At 35.6% G+C, this 15,507-nt stretch overlaps 2 protein-coding genes and 1 long non-coding RNA gene across 3 annotated transcripts in view; all 3 read right to left on the reverse strand.

Moving 5' to 3' along the window:
- Positions 1-254: 254 nt before the first annotated feature.
- Positions 255-1,996, reverse strand: LOC125058316. Its single transcript, XR_007118374.1, has 2 exons — positions 1,011-1,996; positions 255-417 (listed from the first exon to the last, which is right to left on the reverse strand). It is a non-coding gene; the product is annotated as an uncharacterized LOC125058316 (long non-coding RNA).
- Positions 1,997-3,149: 1,153 nt separating this feature from the next.
- LOC125058859 (oocyte zinc finger protein XlCOF15-like) lies at positions 3,150-9,854 on the reverse strand. Its single transcript, XM_047663003.1, has 2 exons — positions 9,850-9,854; positions 3,150-3,936 (listed from the first exon to the last, which is right to left on the reverse strand). The coding sequence occupies exons 1-2, from the start codon at positions 9,852-9,854 to the stop codon at positions 3,327-3,329; spliced, it is 615 nt and encodes a 204-aa protein (XP_047518959.1). The 3' UTR covers positions 3,150-3,326.
- A 1,843-nt stretch (positions 9,855-11,697) lies between these two features.
- LOC125058298 (zinc finger protein 652-like) overlaps positions 11,698-15,507 on the reverse strand; it is a 31,466-nt gene continuing 27,656 nt past the window's right edge. Inside the window, exon 6 of the mRNA XM_047662356.1 lies at positions 11,698-12,260. Within this exon, the coding sequence (XP_047518312.1) occupies positions 11,776-12,260 (485 nt within the window). The 3' untranslated portion in view covers positions 11,698-11,775. The remainder of the gene's footprint in view (positions 12,261-15,507) is intronic.

The raw sequence follows: 15,507 nt of genomic DNA on the forward strand, positions 1-15,507 counted from the left end.
TGGTGGTGCGAGGGCCTTAAAAACGCTCAATTGTGGAACAACAGACGTCGCCAAAATTTTTTGGGCCTTGCCTACTTATAAATATGTTTCGTGATGAAGTTTCTAATAAGTGATGAGCCTACTGTGTAATACCCGACACGACGTCCACTTTTTGGATCTAAGACCTTAATTCCTCACGATGCTTTCCTTCACCGTACAAGCGAAACATAGCCACTATGGACTCATAGGGAATAGAAATAAAAAGCGAAATCTTAATTTTCAACAAATAAATTTATTTATTGTAGATTATTTTAAAGTAACAGTAACGTGTTACAGCTTCATCTGTATTTTTAATTACATAATTTTCCCTTCGATAGCGCCAGATTCGATTCCGAGCAGATTTCCCTCTAGACTTCCACTTTCTGACGAACATAAAGCCTAAAGGTGGGAACTGACCAACGTTACGAGGTGTAATGTAACATGTAATGTAATGTTACACAGCGAGCATTCGTGCAGTCAGTACGTCGTGTTACGGGAAAAAAAAACGTAACACGACGTACTGACTGCACGAATGCTCGCTGTACAACATTAAGGTGGGAACTGACCAATGTTACGAAGTGTAATGTAACATGTAATGTAAAGGTGGGAACTGACCAACGTTACGAGGTGTAATGTAACATGTAATGTAATGTTACACAGCGAGCATTCGTGCAGTCAGTACGTCGTGTTACGTCGTGTTTCCCCGCAACACGACGTACTGACTGCACGAATGCTCGCTGTGTAACATTACATTACATGTTACATTACACCTCGTAACGTTGGTCAGTTCCCACCTTAATGTTGTACAGCGAGCATTCGTGCAGTCAGTACGTCGTGTTACGTTGTTTTTCCCCGTAACACGACGTACTGACTGCACAAATGCTCGCTGTGTAACATTACATTACATGTTACATTACACCTCGTAACGTTGGTCAGTTCCCACCTTAACATTACATGTTACATTACACCTCGTAACATTGGTCAGTTCCCACCTTAAAGAATTACATTACGAAATTAGTGACATGAAATTAATTTCGTGACATTATTTTTACCAACAGTTTCACGTGTAATTCGATATTTTCGTAATGCATCAATTTGATGAATGCAAATGTGTTTCGTGCCCTGCGCGATTTTTTGTTGAAATTAGTTCCATGCAACTTACGTGTAACTAATGTCGCGAAAGTGCCTGTGCTGTGCGGACGTGTGTATTTTGATGCTAATACATGATGCCACCCTGAATTCTTATGATAAAGACTTATTTATTTCCAGTTGCTAAAAAACGCAGCATTTTACGTTTATAAAGAAGCATCTCTTTGGCGACATTGAATATATAAAAAAAAACGTGTGGCACTCGGGGACTGTCGCGGTAAAGCTATTGCATAGCATTTATTATCAACTTATGCAATTATAATTTCTTTTTTATATATGCTGTATTTTCTATCTTTGATATTAAGCTACGTCACCGATCTCGTCAGAGGTGTGAATACGCAGTATGCGTTCTGTCCCACTCAAACGCACTTGCGCTACGTCACCGATCATGCCAGACCGATGTGTGACACAGTATGCGTTTTGTCCCGCTCTAACCTGAATTGGCCGCACCTATATTACAAAATTAGTTTCGCATATATCGATGCTACTTTCGTGAAACTGATTTCCCATGCATGCCACTAATTTCATAATGTAATTCCAGCTTAATGCCCGCCTTCCACTGCGAGCGGAACGGACCCATTACGGACTCCGCTATACTCGTAACGATGATTCTCATACATGTGCTTCCACCCAAGCGGAGACGAGCGCAGCGGAGAGAGCGAGTTGAAAGAGTAACATATGAGGTTCGCGAGTTGACCGAGTTTCCCACGGAAATGAAAATATGAGTATGAAAATCATCGTCACGAGTATAAATAAAATAAAAATAAAAAAGCCTTTTTATTTCTTGCAAAAGAACAAAGTAAACTTAATACTATTTTATTACACGCTTTATATTAGCTTCACCTGTATGTATGTATGTAACCGACTCCTTCGGACTCGATTTTGACCCACTTTTAATGGACAGATTTAATTCAAACTTTGCGCACCTGTCAAAGATCGATGACAATGCAATAATCCGAAAAAAAAATAAAAAAAATTTAACTAAAAAATAAATAATAGTTTAAAAAAACTAGAACACACGCTTTTAAAGCACATCAAACTAAAAAGTGAAAAATAATTCCTAATTTAGGCTGAAAATGGTAATGAACAAAAAATACTGGTATCATTGTGAAAAAGAGTGGGGCGCTCTGTGCCATATTTTTCGTCTATCGAGCAACCCACGCTTTTCCACAATGATACCAGTATTTTTTATACATATATTATTTATTTTACACATATATTTTTAAGAAAGTAAATTACACAATTATTATTTTTTACTAATTTTTGTATCTATTTCACAATTATTAATTTGCAAGAACCCTTTCGCAGGTGTAGGCCTCCTCCAGGGATCTGCAGGTATCACGATTTTGGGTGAGCTGCATCCGCAGCCGTTTGAGCAATGTCGTCCGCCCATTTCGTGAGCGGTCTTCCTCTGTTATACTCATCACGAGTATAGCGGAGTCCGTAATGAGTCCGTACCGCTCGCAGTGGAAGGCGGGCATGAGTGTTGGATTTTGACATAGACCGTTCTCTGACTTATATATGAAGGGGTCAGGGGAAAAATACCTTTTGTCACATAATAAGCAAACTGAGATATTACTAATTAAAAGACGAGACCTAAGTAAAATAGTGTCATTTATACCCAAACAAATAAGAAAAGCTTTTTTTATTGAAAGGATGTTTATTGTTAATATAATTATAATTTTTATCATTTTGACTTCACATCAGCTAAGAGTTATAATTAAAAATTGTGACTGAGTCAGAATATTCTCGTTAAAATCAACCGATGTCCACCAACATCAGGGGAAAAACGATTGATGTCACCAAGGCACTTCGACTGCAATAGTTATAATGGTATAAGGGGGAGGGCAGGGTAGGGGTAGGTATAGGGACTAATCAAATCTAATTATTGTACTTAAGGTTTGAAAAAAAACTGTTTTGCCTAAAAGTCTTATGGATAACGGTTGTTTTTTTCCTGCACGGTTCTGACCTTGGGTTTTTTCCCCTTTACCGATATTTTAAAAGTTTGAAAGCGCAGAGACTATAGATGTTATTGCCCTGTTGTTTTTGACAGAACTTAGCGACAGACTATTACCATTCAGACTGCCTTGTCAGTTGAAAAAAATAAAAAATGTGACATAAGTTGTTTTTCCCCTGACCCCTTCATATCTTATCTATATTTATAACATTTCAGTATGCCGCTTCGTAATATGATATTTCAAACTACTCTGTTGCACGAAGGACTCATTGCAAATACTGCACACATGTTTCCTCACATCCAAATGCATGTAAATATGCGTCTTCAAATTCTTCTTCCACCTAAAACTTTTATCACAATAACTGCATTTATACGGACGTAAGCCCGTGTGTATAATAGAATGTTTTAATAATAACCCGTTCGACACGAATTTCATTTCGCAAATCGCGCACGTGAACTGCTTCTCGCCCATATGGTAGACTTTCTGGTGGCGCAACACTTGGTTTGGGAAGGCGAACTTTTTGCCACACGCCCCGCAGGTGGGGAGGGGCAATCCGTGTGCCTTTTCCATGTGAAAGGGGCGACATTGCGTTGGCACTTTTTCCGGACAGAGGTGGCAGCTCCGTAATTTGGGACGCTGCTTGAGGTGCACGTGTTTGTAGTGTTGGCTTAAAAGGTCGCGTCTTTTGAAGTTCCTGTCGCAATCCGCGCACTGCCATACGGTGGTACCGTTGTCTACCCTCTTTATAAACTTTATATCTCGTTCATCTGGAAATAAATTATTGTATAAGAATTTGTTTTTGACTTGAAAACTAATCAATCAATTCAAAAACATTCAATTTTAATAATTAAAGGTAGCAAAGAAGAAAATTAAATATCTATTTATTTATAAAACGCACACTAACGAAACACATACAGACACTTACAGAACATTTAAAGGGAATCTTAAAATTAATAATACAATAAAAATAAATTACAATATAGTAGATTAAGAAATATAAATACTATATCAAATGTAATTTAAAAATTGCCACAGGGATCAAACTATTTAATTTGTTTTAATTTTCTTTCTATTAATTTTTAATTATTTTTATTATTACGTTATGATTACTAATAAACGATGGCTATATATTAAAAATTAATATTTTTCAGCTTTTCAATTGTTATTGGTGACAGAACAATGGCTGCAGAATCTTACGCTTGAATTGAGCTTGATTAAAAACATTTGGTAAATGTGCCAATTTATTTAAAGTACCTACACAAATAGCCCGGTCATTTTAGACATAAAAATAGTGATCAAATAAAGAAAATTCCGACAAAGCCAAATCTTCGTAGAGACCTTAGGTTTACCACAAGGAATAAAGTGTCAAAAGTCCCCATCAGTCCCATGTGAGCTTATTCGGGGTCCAAGGTCAAAATTTTAGGTTTTTTGGATTTTTCTCGAAAACGGTAAGTTTTATCGAAAAAGTACCTCAGTCCTCAAGTCCCTAAGCTCACATGGGACTGATGGGGACTTTTGACACTTTATTCCTTGTGGTAAACCTAAGGTCTCTACGAAGATTTGGCTTTGTCGGAATTTTCTTTATTTCAATTGTCTAAAATGACCGGGCTAAAAGGTAATGTGACATTGTTATTTTATGTTCGTTACATAGATAAAAATATATCCCAAATGTATGTAAATAAAATTTAGATTTGCATTTTTAAAACAGTTTAGTAACAATGTATGATATTGTATAATCTATGGAGTTGTTATTTTGACGTTTCATTTTGAACCGTCATGTTAAAACTATTTACGGTAGGTACCTTATGGTAGGGGAGCCCAAGAGGGGATTTCGGGATTTACTAAAGCGCGGCAGATTAATATATAGGGGGATACCTTGTACCCGGTTAAGTACCTCCACAAAATATGAGGCCCATATATAAGGCCGCCCGTGAAGGAGACAGGATCAGATTAGTAAAAAAAAATTGACCATCAGAAATTCCCGAGCGCGTCAGATTAAGGTAGGGTGAGTTAATTACATCCTAAAAAGTGTATATTCCACTAATTAATCCGGTCAAATTAGACTAAAAAATAGGGGTAAGGTTACAATAATTCGCACTTGGCTGAATATTGGTAGGATTGCTCAATACACTATTATAAAGGAAATGTGAAAAGTCCTCATCGATCCGGCACGTGCAAAAAAATTTACTCCGGATCAAAGATCACAAAAATGGGTTTTTCGCGATTTTCAGCAAAATGGTAAGTTTTATCATAAAATTAGTTTAGACAAAAATTGTAGATCAGATAATTATCTATAAAAAATGTCTAAATACTTTTTTTCCTAGGAGCCACCGTTTTTGAGATATCATGATTCAAAAAGTTGAAAGAGTTGTAATCGTCCTATGTATATTGTATACGTGGTGTACGTATATACATCACTGAAGCCGTAAAGGGCCTGATCGACGGATGAGTAAGACCGCGGTTTTATGGCTCGTCGGTAAAGCTCGCCGGTGTATCATTGCAAAACCACGGTTTTAAATACCGCCGAGCCTGGCTCGCGGCTCGCCGTCGTGCTATATTTTTTACTCGGCTCGCCATGCAAAACCGCGTGTCGGAAAGAGAACAAGACATGTTTGCGACTGTTTTGCTTGCTATTCGATCAGCACCAACGAGCCGCGAGTCAGGTTCGTCGGTATTTAAAACCACGGTCTTACTCGCCCGTCGATCATAGGCTTAATGCAAGCAAAAATATCGTTCTATCGGTCAGTGTGACTTACACATATAAAATATGAAAATTTCGGGTAAAAAAAACCCAGTCCTTTATTTTCTACGCCAGTGTAACCTTCAGCAACATCGCTCTGGAGTGAAAACACGTGTTTATTGAAACCTATTTTTTAATTCAAGAGAAAGCAGAAGTTAATGATGATTTAGATTCAGACTGATACATTTTCTTATTTTTTGTAATTTTCAACCCTTGTCAATATCTACAGTTATTCAATAGTTTCAAATTAAACAGAATCATAAAAGATCAGTGGAATAGGCCTACCGGGGAAACCACATTAAAAAAAAAGCGCTAAGTTCACTACCTCAAAGGTGGCGTGGAACCGTGTGCATATTATGACGATTACAACTCTTTCAACTTTTTGAATCGTTATATCTCAAAAACGGTGGCTCTTAGGAAAAAAGTATTTGGACATTTTTTATAGATAATTATCTGATCTACAATTTTTGTCAAAACAAATTTTATGATAAAACTTACCATTTTGCGGAAAATCGCGAAAAACCCATTTTTGTGATCTTTGACCCGGAGTAAATTTTTTTGCACGTGCCGGATCGATGAGGACTTTTCACATTTCCTTTATAATAGTGTATTAAGCAATCCTACCAATATTCAGCCAAGTGCGAATTATTGTAACCTTGGATGTCTAAATTGACCGGACTATAATCTGACAATTTGAGAGTGACGGAAAAAAAGGGGAGGGCAACAAAGTTGTAAAAAAAAAACCGTCATCTAGACATTCTCGAGCGTAGCTAATTTTTTTTTTATTTTGAAGGAAATAATTCAAGAATAATGAAAAATATATAATCTGACGATTTCCGCAAGCCGAAATAACAAAAAATCGTCGATAAAGTTAAATGCGTGCAGCTGCGTGATGCCTACATTTCCTTTAACCGATCGGAATCTACTAAACGGCGTTCTAAATATTTCTCTCAAAATTACATTTCCTGTGAATTTGAACCGATTCGGACCGATAGATTTTGAGAAATTTTGAAAAATCTTAAAAAAATAAGAAATATTTTTTTTTAATGTGGTTTCTTTATTGATCAACTTCAAAACCTAATCTGCCTTTGAGCTTGAAAAACCACGTCGATCGCCACCAAGCTCGTCAAAAGCGGTTGATTAGTTCGAGAGATATCGTGAACGAAAGAAACCCGAAAAAGTGTTTTTTCGGGATTACTCCGAAATTTGTAGTTCTATCAATTAAAATTGCAAAATTACTTATGATGATGATAAAACTGCGTCGAATGCCGCCAACCGCGTGAAAATTGCTTGATCCATTCAAAAGTTATTGCGGTTTGAAAATTCCAAAAATAGTGTTCTATGAAAATTCTATCAGACTTTCGAGCTGGGAGAGCTCAAATGCATAGACATGTTATTTCTTTGAACTCAGCGAGCTCAAAATATCAATTTTAAGCGCCCAAGAATGGAAGTAGCGGGAAGTTGCAGGAATGGCCCTTTCGGTGAATCGTTTTTCTAATTTTTTTTTGTCAAACAAAATAACAAAAAAAATAAAAAATAAATGAAAATGAATGATTGAAAAAAAACAATAATCTAATAAAAAAATATATAGTGGCGCCATAACTCTAAGGTGAGGAAAATACACACTCGTATTTTAGTTTTTTACAAATTATAATTAAACGACAGTACTTAGAACGCTAATATTAACTAGGAATCAGCCCAGGGTATAACTTTATATAATAAGAAAAAAAGTATTCTGGTATGATACATTTTTCGACCAATTTCTCTGCCACATACATGGATCCATAAACACAGACTGACGGACGTCCAAGAATGATTGATTTTAATGTTATTATTTACTATGTTAAACAAAATAATTGTTCATAAAATAATACCATATGTGCTTGATAGATTATTTAACTCGATTTTAGTGCACTCATATTATCCTGTAAGTGTATATTAGTGAGAAAAAAGTCATTCAAGTTTCGAAAGACTGGGTTTTTTGACATTTTGAGAGTAGAGCACTGCCAGAGGCGTGCAATAACTACGATTTGAAGAATGCTTTTTATAATTATTTCCGCGTTATATAGAACATGAATGACAAAAGGTCGTATCTTTACGTATATTATTACAAGTTTTGTGTTATATACATTTCACATCATTCTTATCACCTTTATGTCAGTTTCAACTTCCCACATAAAAACTTTATTAACCTTTTTACAAAGGTCACTATGTCCTATTTGATATGATTTTAAAAACCATTTTAGATTATTGTTTAATGATAGAACACAAATTGTTATTTTTGATTCTATTGATTATTGGCTTTAAAATTTCAAATTAAACATTCAAAAACCCGCCAAAACGCTTCTCTAGCAAGATGGCGACGCAGCAGTGCTACCAAACATGCCAGTCATCACATGACAGACGACAAATTTTCTACGTTTTAATTATTCGACCGCGGTCTTATTAAGTGGCAGCTAGGTGAGGGGTACCGGGTTCGATTCCCGGTTCGAGGGCAATTTTTAATTTAATTTAAATTTGTTCTCGGCCGTTGGGAAGCTGTGCGGTACCGGGCGAGTGCTTAAACCGTACATGGAGGGCACGGTCGAATTTCTAAGGCAAGCAGTGAGTATGCAACCTATGAAAGGAGACTGTGAAGGTTTAGAACGTAGCAATACGTTCTAGGCCGACGATGGCAAATTACAAGTGCGAATTATAAAAATCTTATACTTGACGCTGGCTAATGCACAAACCGTGCCAGGGCCATACAAAAAAAAATTCGATCAAAAACAGTTTATTTGTGTCATCTATGCTGTCTTAAAACTAGATTTTCATAACAATCGAATTTCAACAATTTTTTAGGGTATTCAAAATTAACTTAATTATTATTTTCACCGATCAATCTCCTTCGTGTATCTTGTGCCCAGTTGGCATAAATAAAAGCCATAAACAAGAATTGAATTGAAAAACAGTTTACGACATGGCCTACGGTGCCTGATCTAACCCAAGGTGTAAAAAAATAAACAAAAAACTTTCTTGAATCGCGTGCGCTGCGAAAACTATTAATGATAGAACAAAATGATGTATTACAATTTTTCAGGACACATCACTATCTATAAAAAATGTCTTTTATAGTTACGTCACAATAAGCGTCCTTTTATTATTATTTTTTTATTAAAATACCACCGCTAGAAAAGGCTTTTAATTCGTACCTAGGTATTGTTCCTTATCAAAATAAATAACAACGTTTCACATAAACTACAATTCAATGGCATAACCACCAAAAAGCATGGTGGATTCGTGTTCTCCTGCCGTTTCTCTTGAATAGTTTACTACTATGTAATATAACAAAAATCTTAGCCACAGCAACGCTTGGCGAGTCTACTAGTAATTAATAAGCTGCTTAGTTTTTAATTGTGCATTGAGTCAACTGACAAAAGGTCTGCTTCATGTTCCTTTACTGTAGGAAATAGTCTTTTTGTAAATATTTTTATCTGTTACTGTTAAGTGTTGTGTTGTTTTTTGGGCGTTTGAATTGTTTTGTATGCGATATCTATATATATATAATGAAAATGGTCTTCGTTTGAGGCTCAATCACGCCTAAACCACTGACCGTATCGACATGAAACTACCACCATTCGATGCGAAATTTTTCCTAGATGGTTTATGGCTATTTAATATGGTTTATTGCTGTTTTACTTTTATGAAAATTTATCCATACGGACTTCATCGCGGAAACATTCGGGGAGGCTTCCTAGAACCTCTAAAAGTCAACACCTGTTAAAAACTCGATTTTCGAAATATTTCAATTTTCTTAGCGGGAAGTTAAAAAGAAGAATAATAAAAATATGAAAAAAAATAAAATAATGAAACATAAAATTTATTTTAATTCGTCCAGCAAAGCGGGCGCGAAACGGCTAGTTGATGTATATAGTCGCCGCATTAGAGTAATCTATAATGGTAGCTTATTTTGTTAAAATAAACTTAAATATATAATGTACTCACGTCATTGTCGATTCCAATTTGTGTCACGGTCGCGGCCGTTTTGTCGCGTGACTGAAGTATAAATCAATAATTTTCAGTATCGATTTTTTGGTAAATTATAGAGTAAAATAACATGTAATTAATATTTTTACTGTGTGTTTACTGATATTTTAATTTTTTATCTGTATAAAATTCATGTAATCTTTATTACGCTCAATGGCACTTTATTTTTTATACTGTCAAACAGCGCACTCGCACAAATTATTGCCTAATATTAAGTACAAATACATAGTGGTACAAATCGAATTAAAAAACAAGTGGAGAATGGACATACATACAATATCTGTCAAAACATGAGCCATGTCATCAGTGACGTAACTATACCATCCGGGGCCCGTGTCAAATTCTTTTGTTGTACTTTTAGTTTTATTTTAATAACCTTCGAGATTTTCAGCGTACTCAATTACACGTTGTATATGTCCCAGTAATGGTCATAGGAATCCTCTCTTAGGCGAAAGGGAATGGTCTGTAGTCCCCACGCTAGCCCAATGGGTATTGGAGACTTCACATTCATCTATAGAATATAATATATATATATATATATATTATATATTCTATTATATTAGACATTATATATATTGGGCAGGGGCCCTCTTGGGTAGGGGGCCCGTGGCATTTTGCCAGCCCTGCCACCCTATTATTACGCCACTGCATGTCATAGCTGTCAACTTCAGAATCCTCTGTCTGTCAAGTCTACGTCAAGTTAAACTGTATAATTTTAAATAAAACTAAGTTTAAGTAATTAATATCTCGTTTAATTAATAATTTCATATAAAATGTACATTCAATAGTTACTAAATAAAATATAGTAAAATGTTATCCTAGACACAGTATAATAATTAAAAATAAATAATAACATTTCCTCGCTGTATTGCGATACCTATACGTTGAGAGATTAAAGCACTCTGTGCTCACCGATACTGTCTAACAGACGCCAAATAATATCGTTCAAATATATTATATATATTCTTTGTATTTTTTTTTTGTATTTGTATAGGTGAAACTGTGCTTTGTGTATGTTTAAATGTGTATTCCATTTTTGGCTTTTGTGTATAGTGTAATTTTTTGAATATCGTTTAGTAAGAAGCTATAGGAATACCGTTAAGCAAATAAATAAATAAAATAAATAAATAAAATAAATAAATGAGTAATCGACTATACATTTATACTGTCTGACTTTATGTAATGCTTTAATAAGCTTGATGAGCAGTGTTAGCCTAGTGGCTTCAGCGTGCGACTCATACCTGAGGTCCTAGGTTCGAACCCCGGCTGTGCACCAATGGAATTTATTTCTATGTGCGCATTTAACATTTGCTCGAACGGTGAAGGAAAACATCGTGAGGAAACCGACATGTCTTAGACCCAAAAAGTCAACGGCGTGTGTCAGGCACTGGAGGCTGATCACCTACTTGCCTATTAGATTTAAAAAATAAAAAATAAATAATAGTTTAAAAAAACTAAAAAAAACACGCTTTTAAAGCACATCAACTAAAAAGTGAAAAATAATTCCTAATTTAGGCTGAAAATGGTAATGAACAAAAAATACTGGTATTATTGTGAAAAAGCGTGGGTTGCTCGATAGACGAAAAATATGGCACAGAGCGCATAAATAATAGTTTTTTAAAAGTATTATTTATTTTTTATTTTTAGTTAAATGTTTTTCATTTTTTTTTTCCGGATTATTGCATTGTCATCGATCTTTGACAGGTGCGCAAAGTTTGAATTAAATCTGTCCGTTAAAAGTGGGTCAAAATCGAGTCCGAAGGAGTCGGTTACATACATACAGGTGAAGCTAATATAAAGCGTGTCAAAATGATCATGAAACAGATTAAGAAATCTGAGGCCAAGACCTAAAGAGGTTGTAGCACTGATTTTTTATAAGCTTGATTAACGTTTCTTATGCAAATGCCCAGCCACATGCCGCCTCAAATGCTTCTTCCATTTGAAAGCCTCATCACAAAAGTCGCACTTAAAAGGCCGTTCCGTCGTATGTTTAATGACATGTTGTCGTAAATTCGGCCTTGTCCCAAAGCTCATATTGCACACCGGACACACAAAATTCCTCTCGCCCATGTGGAATGTCTTCTGGTGTTTCACAACTTGAAATGGGAAGGCAAATTTCTTCCCACACGCACCACACGTGGGTGCCGGAATCCCGTGAACTTCCTCCATATGCTGGGCTCGAAGGTAGGCTCTGACCTTCTCGGGGCAATAGTAGCATCCATGGAGGCGAGGCCGTTGCTTCAAGTGAACGTGCCTATAGTGCTGTTTGATGGAATCCTTTCGTTTGTATGTGTTCGAGCATATTTTGCATGTGTATGTATGCGAGCCATCTTCTTCGATCCGTGTTGAGCAATATTGTTCTTCCAATTCTAAAACAAAAGAGATCCTTGAAGATATTATGAGTAAAAAGCGGTACTAAGTCTTGGTCTTGCCTCAAATAATCGATGTTTTCTTTCGCCTTACATTGGTGCATAGTATATAAGATCTGAACCACAACGCTGCTTTTAACAGGCTTAGGCCGTTTCTCCACTCCGGTCCGGCAAACGTTAATTACCGATCCGATTTAGAAACTCACAACAGTACTTAAGTACTTCTCCACTACTCCGGCATCCGGTTTTTAACGATCCGATAACTTGCTAGATCGGAACGCGGTGTTTTATCGGTCCAAGTATATCCAAGTATCCAAGAGGTGACATTATTATTCACAGGTTTATTTATAGTTTGTTTAATTTGAAAGAATCTGGATAACCTGGACCAAACCAAATTATGTTGCTATTTATTTATATTTTTATACCATAATATTAGTGAACTATTTATTAAGTAGATTATAATATTTTAAGATAGACAATTATTTAAAAAAGTAATAAAATATTCAGAATTTACAACGTTTTATTAATAAAATAAAGTATATGGGTTTTAGTTAATATAAGTGTTGCATGATAAATATACAAGTATCGATTATTGTCGGATCGGATATAGTGGAGAAGCGCAATCCGGCCTTCCGATATTTTTCTCATGACTCATTCCGGTATCCGACGCCGGACCGGAGCAGTGGAGAAAGGGCCTTACGAGGCTCTGAATGACTTGGAATTATGTATGTACCCCGATTACTCTAGGACGATTGGACTGGTTTAGACATTTTAGTTTTAAACATATACTTCTCAGATAGACGTGGTCATCAGGATATCATAATGGCACTGTGGGAAATTTGGTTTTACCACGTTTCATGATGGTTAATCTAATAGACAAGTGATCAGCGTCCTGCGCCGTTGAAATTTCCGGTTTCCTCACGACGTTTTCCTTCACCGTTCGAGCGAATGTTAAATGCGTACATTGTTTGATGATTTACTATTTTAAAAGAGTACCGAGAGTTTTTTACGCCGGCTTTTTCTCTCGGCCTACACCCTCTGTCTTCTTTGCCGATGAGTAGGGATGCCTACAAATTCAAATTTAATGACGTGGAATAAGTGACACATGTATCTTATGTTCCATAATTAACATATTTTTATTTTTATTTATTTTACATAGAAAGTCAATTTGTGCACAGCCCGGCATCGAACCTACGACCTCAGGGATGAGAGTCGCAGGCTGAAGCTACTACACCAACACTACTCTATGCCAGTTTAATAGCTTATAAATATTAATTTTGTATTAATATCTACCCCACTCATAAATTAGCGAGTTTCTGTAAGGTCCACTCGATTAATATTTATTTATGTACTGCAAAGTGAAACACATCGTTCAATTGTTTTGCGAAAACCAGCTTTATGAGTTTAATAAAGTGTGCTAACGTTGACGTTGACATTAGGGTACTTATCAAAGTCAAGTTGCACATATACCGGGAAGTATTTAATTTAAATTTAACCACAATGGTGGGGACCTCATAGCCTAGCGGTTTTATTAAGTGGCAGCTAGGTGAGGAGTACCGGGTTCGATTCCCGGTTCGAGGGCAAGTTTTAATTTAATTTTGTTCTCGGCCTTTGGGAGGGTTGTGGGGTACCGAGCGAGTGCTTAAACCGTACATGGAGGACACGGTCGGATTTCTAAAGGCAAGCACGAATTATAAAAAATCTTATACTTGACGCTGGTTAATGCACAAACCGTGCCAGAGCCATAAAAAAAAACCACGATGGTTTTGTTTACCCTATTTGAGTAACGACGACAAAGAAAACACATTTTTTGCATTAATTTATTGGTCATGTATAACTAGTTTTATATATAAATATCAATTCATATATGAACTATTGTTGTTATGTTTTATCTTTATCTGTGATTTATCTATGGAACTGACAGAAATAACAAAGGAGCGGTCCTCAGATTAAAATACTTTGCGACAATGTTATTCGCATACAAATTTGTATGACGTTTTTTTTAATAATATAACATAATATTTTAATAAACACCCCTGTCGCACACTCTTATTTCATGATAACAAAATGCAAGATAATCGTAAGGTCATAATAAACCTCAATCTCAGTCTAATTTAAGATTCAGAAACGAGACTTAGCCCTAAGTCTAACTCAAGTACGTCAAAATAGAATTTGACATTTAGGAATCATTTAAATTCGTTTCTGAATCTTATCCCTAGTATATTTAGTCTATAGGGGAAGGTGGGGACCCTTCGTACGGTTTTCACATTTTCTTTTTTTAATTTTTTCTTTTTCCATGAATCAATCACCTGATAGCTTAAACTTATAGTCTAACTATCTGAGATTCAAATAAAAAAATGACAAATGATTTCATCCGATGTTTCAACCATAATTATGATTTAAACTAAATCTGGAATACGTACGAATCTGCCCCATCAACGGGGCACCTTCGTACAGTGTTGGGGGTACCTTCTTACGCTGTGGGGTAGTTCAAAATTCATTTATTAGCAATGAAATTAAACACAAAAATAAAGATTTAACTTCTATTAAACAAAAATAAAATACTTTTCTTATGTAAAACAAAATTTAATTAGTTAGGTATCTTAAATTTAGAATTACATTTTTTACTCTTTGGTGTGGATTAGAACTTCTTATTTTCGGGTGTGGCAGTATAAATTCGTGGTTTTCCTGGCCGTCATCGTCATTTTGTTTGTTTTATTACTTCTTACAGAATACGAATAGGGTCGAAATGCCTCTGGTGTCAAAACTGACTTCGAAGGAACTACTATTTGATGGATTGGTAAATTATTCACAGCATCTGGTTCACAAGCATCAAAATCAACCTTAGTCAAGATGCCTTAACAGTAGTGTAATATGTAGAAAGTCGAAAACTTAATTTGTATGAAAAAGACAGTTCGCGTCGACAAATTTTTATACAAATTTAGTTGTACAATTCGTTCAAATGTGCCCCATCTAGTGCTGTCCGAATGTACCCCACTAACTGAATAACAACAAAATATAACTTATTTTAATATAAATAGGAAAACGTCATAAATTAAGTATTGGAGACGTATCTTAAGTATATTTTGCTAGTTTCTGATAGAATACTCTACACGAAAACTTATTTTATCTACGGTAACAAGAGATAAAAACATAGATCAAAAAATTACTTACCGAGCGCGAAAACACGTCCATGCCTGTAACTTCACTATCATCGGTGCGAATTTCACGAAACTTCGTTGATGTA

The sequence above is a fragment of the Pieris napi genome, chromosome 18 (genome assembly GCF_905475465.1).
Source record: "Pieris napi chromosome 18, ilPieNapi1.2, whole genome shotgun sequence".
Lineage (NCBI taxonomy): Eukaryota > Metazoa > Arthropoda > Insecta > Lepidoptera > Pieridae > Pieris > Pieris napi.